The sequence below is a fragment of the Capra hircus genome, chromosome 4 (assembly GCF_001704415.2).
Source record: "Capra hircus breed San Clemente chromosome 4, ASM170441v1, whole genome shotgun sequence".
Classification (NCBI taxonomy): Eukaryota; Metazoa; Chordata; class Mammalia; order Artiodactyla; family Bovidae; genus Capra; species Capra hircus.
The window spans coordinates 82,051,170-82,065,268 of record NC_030811.1 but is presented as its reverse complement, the minus strand read 5'-3'; the positions used below and the strand labels follow the sequence as shown (position 1 = coordinate 82,065,268).

Genomic DNA, 14,099 nt, shown 5'->3' with positions numbered 1-14,099 from the left:
CACTAGCTTTGTTCATAGTGATGCTTCCTAAGGCCCACTTGACTTCTCATTCCAGAATGTCTTGCTCTAGATGAGTGATCACAACATTGTGATTATCTGAGTCATAGAGATCTTTTTTGTATTGTTCTGTGTATTCTTGCCACCTCTTCTTAATATTTTCTGCTTCTGTAGGTCCATACCATTTCTGTCCTTTATTGTGCCCATGTTTGCATGAGTTGTTCCCTTTGTATCTCTAATTGTCTTGAAGAGATCTCTGGTCTTTCCCATTCTCTTGTTTTCCTCTATTTCTTTTCATTGATCACTGAGTAAGGCTTTCTTATCTATCCTTGCTACTCTTTGGAACTCTGCATTCAATTGAATATATCTTTCCTATTCTCCTTTGTTTTTATTTATTTATATATTTTTAGGTCTGATATGTCTTGATGCTATTGGACAGGGGCCAATGGCAAGGTCTTACATGAAAATATTGCTACCCATTTGTAAGGAAACTCCCCTGACTCCTGTTTCATCAGTGACTTCCATGGGAATACTTCCCTCAGAAAGATGGCAGAGGTCTTGATGGCTTGTCCAGGACAAGTTCCAATGGAGGGAAGTACAACTATTGAAGGAGCTATCAAAATGTACATATTTTGATTTACTATGCAGACATTTGACTATGTTTATCTTTAGGGAACTTAACTTACTGCCAACAAAGACTTTTTTTTTTTCAGTTTTTTATTTTTTAAATTTTAAAATCTTTAATTCTTACATGCGTTCCCAAACATGAACCCCCCACCCACTTCCCTCCCCATAACATCTCTCTGGGTCATCCCCATGCACCAGCCCCAAGCATGCTGTATCCTGCGTCAGACATGGACTGGCGATTCAATTCTTACATGATAGTATACATGTTAGAATGCCATTCTCCCAAATCATACCACCCTCTCCCTCTCCCTCTGAGTCCAAAAGTCTGTTATACACATCTGTGTCTTTTTTGCTGTCTTGCATACAGGGTCGTCATTGCCATCTTCCTAAATTCCATATATATGTGTTAGTATACTGTATTGGTGTTTTTCTTTCTGGCTTACTTCACTCTGTATAATCGGCTCCAGTTTCATCCATCTCATCAGAACTGATTCAAATGAATTCTTTTTAACGGCTGAGTAATACTCCATTGTGTATATGTACCACAGCTTTCTTATCCATTCATCTGCTGATGGACATCTAGGTTGTTTCCATGTCCTGGCTATTATAAACAGTGCTGCGATGAACATTGGGGTACATGTGTCTCTTTCAATTCTGGTTTCCTCAGTGTGTATGCCCAGCAGTGGGATTGCTAGGTCATAAGGTAGTTCTATTTGCAATTTTTTAAGGAATCTCCACACTGTTCTGCATAGTGGCTGTACTAGTTTGCATTCCCACCAACAGTGTAGGAGGGTTCCCTTTTCTCCACACCCTCTCCAGCATTTATTGCTTGCAGATGTTTGGATTGCAGCCATTCTGACTGGTGTGAAGTGGTACCTCATTGTGGTTTTGATTTGCATTTCTCTAATAATGAGTGATGTTGAGCATCTTTTCATGTGTTTGTTAGCCATCCGTATGTCTTCTTTGGAGAAATGCCTATTTAGTTCTTTGGCCCATTTTTTGATTGGGTCGTTTATTTTTCTGGAATTGAGCTGCATAAGTTGCTTGTATATTTTTGAGATTAGTTGTTTGTCAGTTGCTTCATTTGCTATTATTTTCTCCCATTCAGAAGGCTGTCTTTTCACCTTGCTTATATTTTCCTTTGTTGTGCAGAAGCTTTTCATTTTAATTAGATCCCATTTGTTTATTTTTTCTTTTATTTCCAGAATTCTGGGAGGTGGATCATAGAGGATCCTGCTGTGATTTATGTCGGAGAGTGTTTTGCCTATGTTCTCCTCTAGGAGTTTTATAGTTTCTGATCTTACATTTAGATCTTTAATCCATTTTGAGTTTATTTTTGTGTGGACTGTTAGAAAGTGATCTAGTTTCATTCTTTTACAAGTGGTTGACCAGTTTTCCCAGCACCACTTGTTAAAGAGATTGTCTTTACTCCATTGTATATTCTTGCCTCCTTTGTCGAAGATAAGGTGTCCATATGTTTGTGGATTTATCTCTGGGCTTTCTATTTTGTTCCATTGATCTATATGTCTGTCTTTGTGCCAGTACCATACTGTCTTGATGACTGTGGCTTTGTAGTAGAGCCTGAAGTCAGGCAAGTTGATTCCTCCAGTTCCATTCTTCTTTCTCAAGATTGCTTTGGCTATTCGAGGTTTTTTGTATTTCCATACAAATCTTGAAATTATTTGTTCTAGTTCTGTGAATAATGTGGCTGGTAGCTTGATAGGGATTGCATTGAATTTGTAAATTGCTTTGGGTAGTATACTCATTTTCACTATATTGAGTCTTCCAATCCATGAACATGGTATATTTCTTCATCTATTAGTGTCCTCTTTGATTTCTTTCATCAGTGTTTTATAGTTTTCTATATATAGGTCTCTAGTTTCTTTAGGTAGATATATTCCTAAGTATTTTATTCTTTTCGTTGCAATGGTGAGTGGAATTGTTTCCTTAATTTCTTTTTCTACTTTCTCATTATTCGTGTATAGGAATGCAAGGGATTTCTGTGTGTTGATTTTATATCCTGCAACTTTACTATATTCATTGATGAGCTCTAGTAATTTTCTGGTGGAGTCTTTAGGGTTTTCCATGTAGAGGATCATGTCATCTGCAAACAGTGAGAGTTTTACTTCTTCTTTTCCAATTTGGATTCCTTTTATTTCTTTTTCTGCTCTGATTGCTGTGGCCAAAACTTCCAGAACTATGTTGAATAGTAGCGGTGAAAGTGGACACCCTTGTCTTGTTCCTGACTTTAGGGGAAATGCTTTCAATTTTTCACCATTGAGGATAATGTTTGCTGTGGGTTTGTCATATATAGCTTTTATTATGTTGAGGTATGTTCCTTCTATTCCTGCTCTCTGGAGAGTTTTTATCATAAATGGATGTTGAATTTTGTCAAAGGCCTTCTCTGCATCTATTGAGATAATCATATGGTTTTTATTTTTCAATTTGTTAATGTGGTGAATTACATTGATTGATTTGCGGATATTGAAGAATCCTTGCATCCCTGGGATAAAGCCCACTTGGTCATGGTGTATGATCTTTTTAATGTGTTGTTGGATTCTGATTGCTAGAATTTTGTTGAGGATTTTTGCATCTATGTTCATCAGTGATATTGGCCTGTAGTTTTCTTTTTTTGTGACATCTTTGTCAGGTTTTGGTATTAGGGTAATGGTGGTCTCATAGAATGAGTTTGGAAGTTTACCTTCCTCTGCAGTTTTCTGGAAGAGTTTGAGGAGGATAGGTGTTAGCTCTTCTCGAAATTTTTGGTAGAATTCAGCTGTGAAGCCGTCTGGACCTGGGCTTTTGTTTGCTGGAAGATTTCTGATTACAGTTTCAATTTCCGTGCTTGTGATGGGTCTGTTAAGATTTTCTATTTCTTCCTGGTTCAGTTTTGGAAAATTGTACTTTTCTAAGAATTTGTCCATTTCTTCCACGTTGTCCATTTTATTGGCATACAACTGCTGATAGTAGTCTCTTATGATCCTTTGTATTTCTGTGTTGTCTGTTGTGATCTCTCCATTTTCATTTCTAATTTTATTGATTTGATTTTTCTCTCTTTGCTTCTTGATGAGTCTGGCTAATGGTTTGTCAATTTTATTTATCCTTTCAAAGAACCAGGTTTTGGCTTTGTTGATTTTTGCTATGGTCTCTTTTGTTTCTTTTGCATTTATTTCTGCCCTAATTTTTAAGATTTCTTTCCTACTACTAACTCTGGGGTTCTCCAACTCTTCCTTTTCTAGTTGCTTTAGTTGTAGAGTTAGGTTATTTATTTGACTTTTTTCTTGTTTCTTGAGGTATGCCTGTATTGCTATGAACTTTCCTCTTCGCACTGCTTTTGTAGTGTCCCACAGGTTTTGGGTTGTTGTGTTTTCATTTTCATTAGTTTCTATGCATATTTTGATTTCTTTTTTGATTTCTTCTGTGATTTGTTGGTTATTCAGAAGTGTGTTGTTCATCCTCCATATGTTGGAATTTTTAATAGTTTTTCTCCTGTAATTGAGATCTAATCTTAATCAACAAAGACTTAACTGAGCTGCCATTCTTTCTCCCAGAATGGGGGAAAAATTATTCTCACAATTTCAAGGTTAGGCTCTTTCAGTTTAAAACAGTCTTTTGTGATCAGTTTTATATTCAGTTAATTCAGAGTTCCAACTCCCTTTCAGTATTCTCTGATTTTCTTGACTTTTCTCCTGGGCCTCTGGGTACAAGGGAAACTGACATGATAAGATATCTGGTGTATTTACTGTCTTTTGTCATGTTGACATGAATATTAATGTTATTGGTACTAAGAACATGGTCAATCTTTCCAGATAGTTTTCACCAATATTCTTCAGCTGGACCTCTGCTTCCCACTGGCCATTCAGTCTGCGTTCGGATCCCCTTGAACTCATACCAAGGTCATGTCCTAGAAGAGATTATTATCCTTAATTTCCAGCTTCCTTATTTGTTCATCCCAAGGGGCTTTGCTATGAATATTTCTGCACATCCTGCTGAAATAAAGAGATGTCCCAGATAGAGAGTGGCATTCAGATTCCCTTTGTGTAACTATGATACATTAGGATTTCATTTCCTTCTGCTCTGGGCAGTGGTTTGCTCCTGAGCGATGTGAAATGGGACTTAAAGTGTCTCCATGCTTACATTCTGAAGCTTGACACCCACTGTTCCCAGTAATAAAATGATTAATTGAAAGTCATGGACGATTTTGGCTTCCTGGGTGGCTCAGATGGTAAAGTGTCTGCGAGCAATGTGGGAGATCCAGGTTCGATCCTTGGGTTGGGAAGATCCCCTGGAGAAGGAAACAGCAACCCTCTCCAGTACTCTTGCCTGGAAAATTCAATGGATGGAGGAGCCTGGTAGGCTACGGTCCATGGGGTCGCAAAGAGTTGGACTGAACTGAGGGACTAAGCACAGCGCAGCCTACCTATGAACCTGCAAGATGAAACTTTCAAAGATGCAAAAGTGCATTCTCATGTTCAGTCACATGAGATTGAATCACCTTAATTCACATGTGTGAAATTCTTCATTCCATGCATACATCCTCTCTAGGTGTTTGTGCTTTTGTGTACTTTATAGTATAGTACAGTATCTTTATTTCAAGCCCAGGATACCTGAAAGCAAATGTAAAAGCAGCAGTATGTAGCCGATCATGTTAGTTGGGTACCTTCGCTAACTTTGTTGGACTTACAAGCTAATTGGACTTATGAACGTGCTCTCAGAAGGGAGTTCATTCATATGTAGGGGAATTACTGTATTTCATGGTATAATTCCATGGTATGATACTAATATTATGATTTCTGAAACATTTCATTAGTTATGTTTATTTAGAGATTGTGTCAGTGAGTGATGTTACTTTTTAGATAATTACAGGTGAGTTATTTTTAAATGTGTTATTCTGAAAATTATCGCTGAACCATGGGCTTAACTATAGAGCAAAGAGACTCAATGGACGTTTTCAGTGAAAAAGGTAGGGAAACCATGGTTTCTGTTATCACAGCAAATCTTGGCCTGTGAGTTTTGTAGTGAAAGAATATTAAAACCAGCTAGTTAAGATGATGAGAAGGTAAGAATGTACAAGATGACAAATATTCTTTTTTTCAAGACTAGTGTCAAGGGTAGCAGTATGAAGGTTTGAACTATAGAAAAAATTAAAAGCATGTTAGTGTTCTCAGTCAGGAGGAAAATGATCCTGTCTTGAATTCTCTTTATGTGCTCCATTCTTTCTAGTAGAAGAAACAGAAGCCAGTGTCACATAGCATGTGAGGAGCTGACGTGTGATTTGAATGTAGCTCTGTCTGGTGCCAGAAACTCATGTTATTCCCATCATGCTGTTTTTCTGTCAGGAAAGACATTGGGTAAAGTGGTAAAGCAGATAATTATTTTTTTTATAAAGGAAAAGAAAAAACTAGGAAGAAGAAAAAAGATGTTTAAGATACTTTAAAATATTCAAGTTAGCATGTTAAATATTATAGAAATGTGGTTTATTTTAGTGGTGGAAGGAATTGTAAATACCTGTAAGTTATGGAAATACAATATCTTAAAAATCCATGTGAAACCGTCTACTCTGAAAATTGTTCACTAAACATGCACCAGGCTCTCTCTCCTTGAGAGCCATTGCAATATCTCATACAACAACAAAAACAAGATTACATTCTTTGAAACCAGAAGCAAAGTCCACTTCTTTTGATGGTGGCTGTTACATGATTCTAATTCATGTTTTATTACAATGAAAACATTTTAAATGTGGTATTATACCTAAAAATGTATGGCAGGGCATTTACATTGGGACTCTAGACTTAACGCTTCCTTGACTTTATTTATTAAAGTTTATTTGCATTCTGGATCTTATTTTTTATTTCCTAAACTTTAAAAAATTACTGTATAAGTTGAACTTGAGAGAATATTCTCTGCTTGAGAAAAAAAAATATACTTCAACTAGTTTTGTCTTATTTATAATTCATTCATCCTTTATAGCATTTAATATGTCTGACATACCTAGATAGTGACTATAATTGCCATTAACTGTAGTACATAATATGAAGTAGAGACTGTGTCCTGAACTATTCTTTACCAACTTTCAATTCTATTAGAGTCCCAATATCACAGGAAGGAGGTAAGACTTTATACAGAAATGAACAAGATATTCATGATACAAAGCACACCTGCCTTTCACAGCAATTAGTCATATTGGTTTTTCTGCAAAGAGCTAAATATCCTTGATCAATTAAAGTGATTTTGAGTTTTATCTGTTTGTACCTCAAATCAATCTGTTTAGGAGTTCATGTTCCTGGATGAGGTCTTAGGCTGAAACAAAAGAGATAGCTTTGGACTGGAGGGAGTCCTTCATGGATAACCTGGGTCTTTAAAAAGAGGACACAATAATCTGTCCATCAGTAAAAAGTAGAAAAAATCCAGTAATGTGCAGGAATCTTGAATGACATTAACTCTTGGGATTTTATATGACTAAATTACTGTGCCTTGAATAATTGGGATGAGAACTTACAAGGTCAAAATTCAAAGTGTGAGGAAAAGCCTCATGGTTTAAAAATGACAATTTTAGCAGTAGAAGTTTGATTTAAATCTTCAAAAATATTTATTAGATAATTAATTTTAATATAGTTAATTATTTTAACTTATTAATTACAATGTTGATATATTTTAAAGCATTTAAAACTGTGAAACGTCATGTGAAACCAACACACTTCAAAAAATAAATGTTAGCCAATGTATATTGCTCCTTTTGAAACCCGTGTTTACCAGCAGCATCCATGGTCAGCTGGGACCAAGCTGTAGAACCTGTTGGTAGTAACCAGAATGCTGGCATTATGCCAGTGAAAAGCAGGGTTGAACTGGTTCCTGCTTGTGCCTGGATTCACTTCTCATAAGACAGTAAAAACCTGCCAATCCCTGGCTTTGAAGATGGTTTAGTCATGCATGTGCAACCCATCTGTTGGATGAATAAGGGATTTCCTTTTCAGCCCAGCCTTTCAGCCACAGACAAGGTCACTGTCTTTGTGCTCCTCCCTGACCCCCCCTCCACTTTTCTTTTAATCTTTATTTCCTGCCAGGAGTATACACGCTTGATAAACCAGGTGCATCTTATGCTACTCTAGGGAAATCCTTCCATAAATACTGATGTGAGCCAGAAATGTAATTGTTTTCTCTTGCTGTCTAGGTTACTTTCAATATAGTCTTATTCAGTGAGTTTTAAAAAAAATTTAGCTTCATAATATAAATGCTTATACTATTACAGCTTCAACCAAATTTTAATGTAGACCTCGGTGACCTTGTTCTTCACTGTGAAATGTGAAGCTCCCTGTGCCACCAGGATGAATCTGAGGAGGGGAAGGTCTTCATTCACTGTGTTTCTCTTTTTGGTTATAAGCCTGCTTAGTAGCATACATCTTAGCTTCAGTGATGCAAAAGGTGCCAGTCTCCCTCAGTGCAGTATCTTATTCACTTGTCCCGACTTTTGTTCAGTGCACACATCCTCCAGTTTTGATGTCCCATGCTTAAATTCTTCTATTTTCTAGAATAACCTCCCTGTTTCTTTAAAACGCTGAAGGCAGTAAATACCGGGTTGCTGGTAAAGAATCTGCCTGCAATGCAGGATACCCCAGTTCAATTCCTGGGTCAGAAAGATACCCTGGAGAAGGGAACAGCTACCTACTCCAGTATTCTGGCCTGGAGAATTCCATGGACTATATAGTCCATGGGTGGCAAAGAGTTGGACACGACTTTCACTTTCAATTTTTCACTTTGAGGTTGGAGGTACAACTTTAATTTGCAAAATTACACACACAAATTGTTGTGTTACAAGATGTTTTACAACCTTTTAACATGATATACTGTTTCGGTGAGCTTGTGGTCTTACAGTTAATTGATCTTTATATGTATATCAACATATGTAAATGTATATATATGTATATGCACACATATATACACATATGTATATGTAAATAAATATATGTATATGTATGTATACATGTATATGTATATATATATATATTTTGAACATATTGGAACTCTAAAAAGATCAAGATGAAGCGAGGAACAGTTTTGTCTTTCTTATCAGTTGTTTATGGTTTTAAATACGTTCTAATGAGAGGACAGAAACCAAATAAGCAATTATTGTTCTTACTAATTTTATTTCCTCTACATACAGATTTATGAGAAATACCAAGATTTGTATACTGTGGAGCCAAATAATGCACGCCAGCTGGTGGAAATTGCAGCCAGGGATATTGAAAAACTTCTGAGCAACAGATCCAAAGCCCTGGTGGTGAGTTTAAATTGTATCTACTCATTTTATTATTCTGTATTACTCATTTATTATTTATCTTTCATGCTTTATTTGGAGGTTTTCTTTAGTATGCTTATTTTATCTGAGAAACTGTGTTCATCCAATATATGTTCATAAAAGATGAGATCATGGTATCATTGTGGACTTGAAATAATGCATTAGCTTGTTTCTAATTATTATTTTATTTGTATATATTAGGTGATTTTAATACAGAGAAATAGTATATTTAATTAGAATATACATCTATTTATACATATATAAGTAATCATGTGTAATAATCCTGTTTAAACTGATCATACAGTGTAAAATCCTTGAATATTGCAAGCGTCATTAAACCTGCCTTTGTAGTTTTTGTCTCATCACCCTGCTTCTATACCAGAGATAGCCAGTACACTAGATATTTGATTACTTGTTTCTTTGCTCTTTAAAAGTAGCTGTACCTCACATAAATGTTTTGCTAGACATGTATTAGTCATAATGCTGTATGTGGTCTTCAGCCACTTCCTTTCTTCCATCAACATGTTTGCATGAGTTTTTTAGGTGTTTGTTCTTAGATTTAATTCATTTTTATTCATGGAAAATATTATTTTCTGAAGATATATCTTAATTTATTCATTTAATCTCTGCTGGTAAATTATTATTTGGATTGAACCATGAATAGGGTGGCTTCATTTTCTTGAACGAGTTTCTTGGTACGTATGTGCAAGAATACGGATCAGTATGTGATAGTAGAATACTAGACTATAGGGTATTCATAAAATCAGATTACATAAGTATGACACTGATTTTCCAAAATAGTTGTATCAGTTTAGACCTCTACTACCAGTATTTGAGTCCCCATTGGTCCGTATTCTGGCCAATAAGTGGCAATGTCAGAGTTCTTAACTATAGGCAGCTGAGTAGGTGCCGAATGGCATCTCTGCTTATCCCTAATGACACGGTTATCTGTTTTGTATTCTGAATATTCTTGTTTCCTCTTCAGTGACATATTTCTTCATATCTTTTACACATTTTAATCATTTAAATTTATTCATAGATTGTATATTGTTGATGGTAGTTCATTTCAGTTACACGTGATGCAAATCTCTTTTTCCAGTTTGTGACTTGTCTTTTTATTGTCTTAATGGTATATTTTGATCAAATAAGTTCTTAATTTTAATGCTGTCAGAGTCAACTTAAAAAAAATATTTTGAGGTGTATGCTTCGTTTAAAAAATCATTTCCTACTCTGATGTTCTAAATATTTTTGTGTATTTTATTGTAAAAGATTCCATTTCTTTCATATCTATTTAAGCCACAGGTAGCTAATATCAATATACAATTTAGGTCACAATACAAATGATTTTTTTTTCTGATCAGTTCTCCTGAGACCATATATTAAATATTTTACCTTCCCTTGATGAAGCCCCATTTATCAAGCTAGTATGCTCAGCTTCTCACCATATTCTTCTTCAAAAGGATCTTGGCTAGTCCTGAACTTTCACACATTATTTAAAATTTATATTCAGCATGCAATTATTTGAAACAATTTTTACTGGGATTTTAAATGGTATTCCATCGAATTCCAAATTAAGACAAAATTTGGAAGAACTGATATCATTATGTACTTTGGCCACCTCTTTCAAAGACTTGACTCATTGGAAAAGACTCTGATGCTGGGAGGGATTGGGGGCAGGAGGAGAAGGGGACGACAGAGGATGAGATGGCTGGATGGCATCATCGACTCGATAGACGTGAGATTGGGTGAACTCCAGGAGTTGGTGATGGACAGGGAGGGCTGGTGTGCTGCAATTCATAGGGTCACAAAGAGTCGGACACTACTGAGCGACTGAACAGAACTGATACCCTCTTTTAAAATATTCTATTATGGTTTATTTCAAGAGATTGGATATATTTTGCTTTGCTACACGGTAGGACTTGTTTTTTATCCAGTCTAAATGTAGTAGTTTGCATCTACTAACCCCAACCTCCCAGTCCATCCTTCTCCCTACTCCCTTCCCTTGGCTGAACCACAAGTCTGTTCTCGTACATCTGTGAGTGTGTTTGTTTTGTAGATAGGTTCATTTGTGCCATGTTTTAGATTCCACATATAACTGATAACATGTGGCTTTTATCTTTCTCTTTCTGACTTCACCTAGTATAATAATTTCTAGTTGCATCTATGTTCCTGCATGTGGCATTATTCTGTTGCTTTTGATGACTGAGCAGTATTCCATTACATATATGGTACCACGTCATCTTTATCCATTTATCTGTCAATGGATATTTAGGTTGCTTCCATGTCTTGGCTATTGTGAATGGTGGTGCTATGAACATAGGGATGCATGTATCTTTTTGAATTATAGTTTTGTCTGGGTAAATGCCTAGATGTGGGATTGCTGGTAACTCTGTTTTTAGTTTTCTGAGGAATATCCACACTGTTCTCCATATTGGCTACAGTAACATATATTCCCACCAACAGGTATGAGAGTTCCCATTTTGCTACACTTTCTCCAGTATTTGCTTATTTCTAGACTTTTAAATGATGGCCATTTTCACCAGTGTGAGGTGGTACCTCATTGTAGTTTTCATTTGTGTTTCTCCAATAACTAGCGATTTTGACCATTTTTCCGCGAGCCTAATGGCCATGTGTATGTCTTCTTTGGAGAAGTGTCTACAGAGTCCTCTGTGAGGCACAATTTTTAAGAAATGTGTAATGGTAAGGCAAATTTTCATGATTAGAAGATTCATAACATTATCTTCAGGTTTTGTTATATGAATACCTCTTTAAAGCATCATTTATAGATGTAAATATATTTTCATTAAAAGTTTAATAAAAATTACTTTCTTCTTAAGTGATTAATATTCACTAATGACTACTGAAAATGATTCCATTTATATTGATTTTTATCAGCTTACATATTTTTTTTGCCCTGGATGTAGGAAGCAGGTAATCTGGTCATCACAGTCCTTAGAAGAAGGTCTTGGAATGCAGTAGGATGTATCTTGCCTTTGACTGGATTAAAATGGAAGCTTAATGAGACTTTATTTTTTATCATTCTGAACTGAAGATCTAGATACCTGGTATATTATTTGAGTCCTGTGGGATCACTGGCTATCTTAAGCACATGATGGGAGAGTACAGAAAGCCTAATGACTAATGAAATGTAGAATTTGTTAGGTTTTATGTGAGGGAGAAAGATTCATGTTTGTTTGCAAACTAAATTTTTTATTTAACTGTTTGAATATATAGAAATAAATACATTATTAGAAAGAGAAATATTTTGAGGATAATGAAAAAACAGGTTCTATATTGTGTTGTAAATGAATATAAGATGAATATGAATTCATGAATAAATTCATAATTTATCCATATCCATATTCATAAATTCATTCATATAATATGCATATTAATGAATACAATATATTAATATTATATAAGAATATAAGATTATTATATTATTAATATAAATGTATATTATTAATTTACTTCTACTTTTGTTATAGGCTTATACTCAGGGAGACTTCTGTATTAAAGGAGCTTTAATTTATCTGCATGGGGTACCAATGTAATTGCATAAATAAATACATTGGAAGTATATCTTGAATGTACAGATTTGAGGTAGATGATCAAATTTAATGCCAATTATACCTTATTGAGTGCTTATCAAGTAATGTTACCTGATTATATCTCATAATAATGCTGTGCACTATATGCCATTAGTAGTCTCATTTTTCAGTAAGGAAATGGAGTCTTTGAATATTCCTTTAACTTTCTTCCAAAAATGTTTTTAACCAGCAGTGTATTCCAGTGTTTCTCAAACTTTAATGTGCATGTGGTTCACCTCTGGCTCTTGTTAAAATGCAGATTTTTATTTAGTGTGTGTATGTGTATGTGTGTCTGTGAGCTCAGTCATGTCTGACTCTTTGCGGCCCCTGGACTGTACCTTCCAGGTTCCTCTATCCATAGGATTTCCCAGGCAAAAATACTGAAGCAGGTTGGCATTTCCTACTCTAGAGGATCTCCCCAACCTTTGGATCAAACTTGCATCTTTTGCGTCTCCTGCATTGCAGGTGGATTCTTGACCAGTGTGCTAGCTGGGAAGCCCCTTTTTATTCAGTAGATCTGGCCAAATATACTGAATTTCTAATAAGCAAACAGGTGATGGTCCTGCTACAAAGACTGTACTTTGAATCAGTTCAGTTCAGTTGCTCAGTCGTGTCTGACTCTGTGATTCCGTGGACTGCAGCATGCCAGGACTCACTGTCCGTCAACAAATCCCGGAGATTGCTCAAACTCATGTTCATCGAGTTGGTGTTGCCATCTAACTGTCTCATCCTCTGTCTTCCCCTTCTCAGCCTGCCTTCAGTCTTCCCACGATTGAATCAGAATCTTTTCCAATGAGTCAATTCTTCGCATAAGGTGACCAAAGTATTAGAGTTTCAGCTTCAGCATCAGTCCTTCTAATGAATATTCAGGACTGATCTCCTTGCAGTCCAAGAGACTCTCAAGAGTCTTCTCCAACAACACAGTTCAAAAGAATCAATTCTTTGGCACTCAGCTTTCTTTATAGTCCAACTCTTACATCCATACTGGAAAAGCCATAGCCTTGACTAGACGGACCTTTGTGGACAAAGTAATGTCTCTGATTTTTAATATGCTATCTAGGTTGATCATAACTTTCCTTCTAAGAAGTAACTGTCTTAATTTCATGGCTGCAGTCACCATCTGCAGTGATTTGGGAGCCCCCCAAAATAAAGTCAGTGACTGTTTCCCCATTTATTTGCCATGAAGTGATGGGACTGGATGCCATGTTCTTCATTTTTTGAACGCTGAGTTTTAAGCCAACTTTTTCACTCTCCTCTTCCACTTTCATCAAGAGGCTCTTTAGTTCTTCTTCACTTTCTGCCATAAAAGTAGTATCATCTGCATATCTGAGGTTATTGATATTTCTCCCAGCATCTTGATTCCAGCTTGTACTTCAGTCCAGCGTTTCTCATGATGTACTCTGCATATGTTAAATAAGCAAGGTGACAATATACAACCTTGACATACTCCTTTTCCTGTTCTTACCTTGAGAATCCCATGAACAGTGTGAAAAGGCAAAAAGATAGGACACTGAAAGATGAACTCCCCAGGTTGGTAGGTACCCACTATGCTACTTGAGATCAGTGGAGAAATAACTCCAGAAAGAATG

At 35.9% G+C, this 14,099-nt stretch overlaps 1 protein-coding gene across 6 annotated transcripts in view; it reads left to right on the top strand.

The window, feature by feature from the left end:
- The window catches only part of CACNA2D1 (calcium voltage-gated channel auxiliary subunit alpha2delta 1), a 535,456-nt gene that overhangs the window by 136,005 nt on the left and 385,352 nt on the right, over positions 1–14,099 (top strand). For all 6 annotated transcript variants that reach the window (XM_018047284.1, XM_018047282.1, XM_018047283.1 and 3 more), the window contains exon 3: positions 8,786–8,902. In XM_018047284.1, coding sequence (XP_017902773.1) covers positions 8,786–8,902 — 117 coding nt within the window. The remainder of the gene's footprint in view (positions 1–8,785; positions 8,903–14,099) is intronic.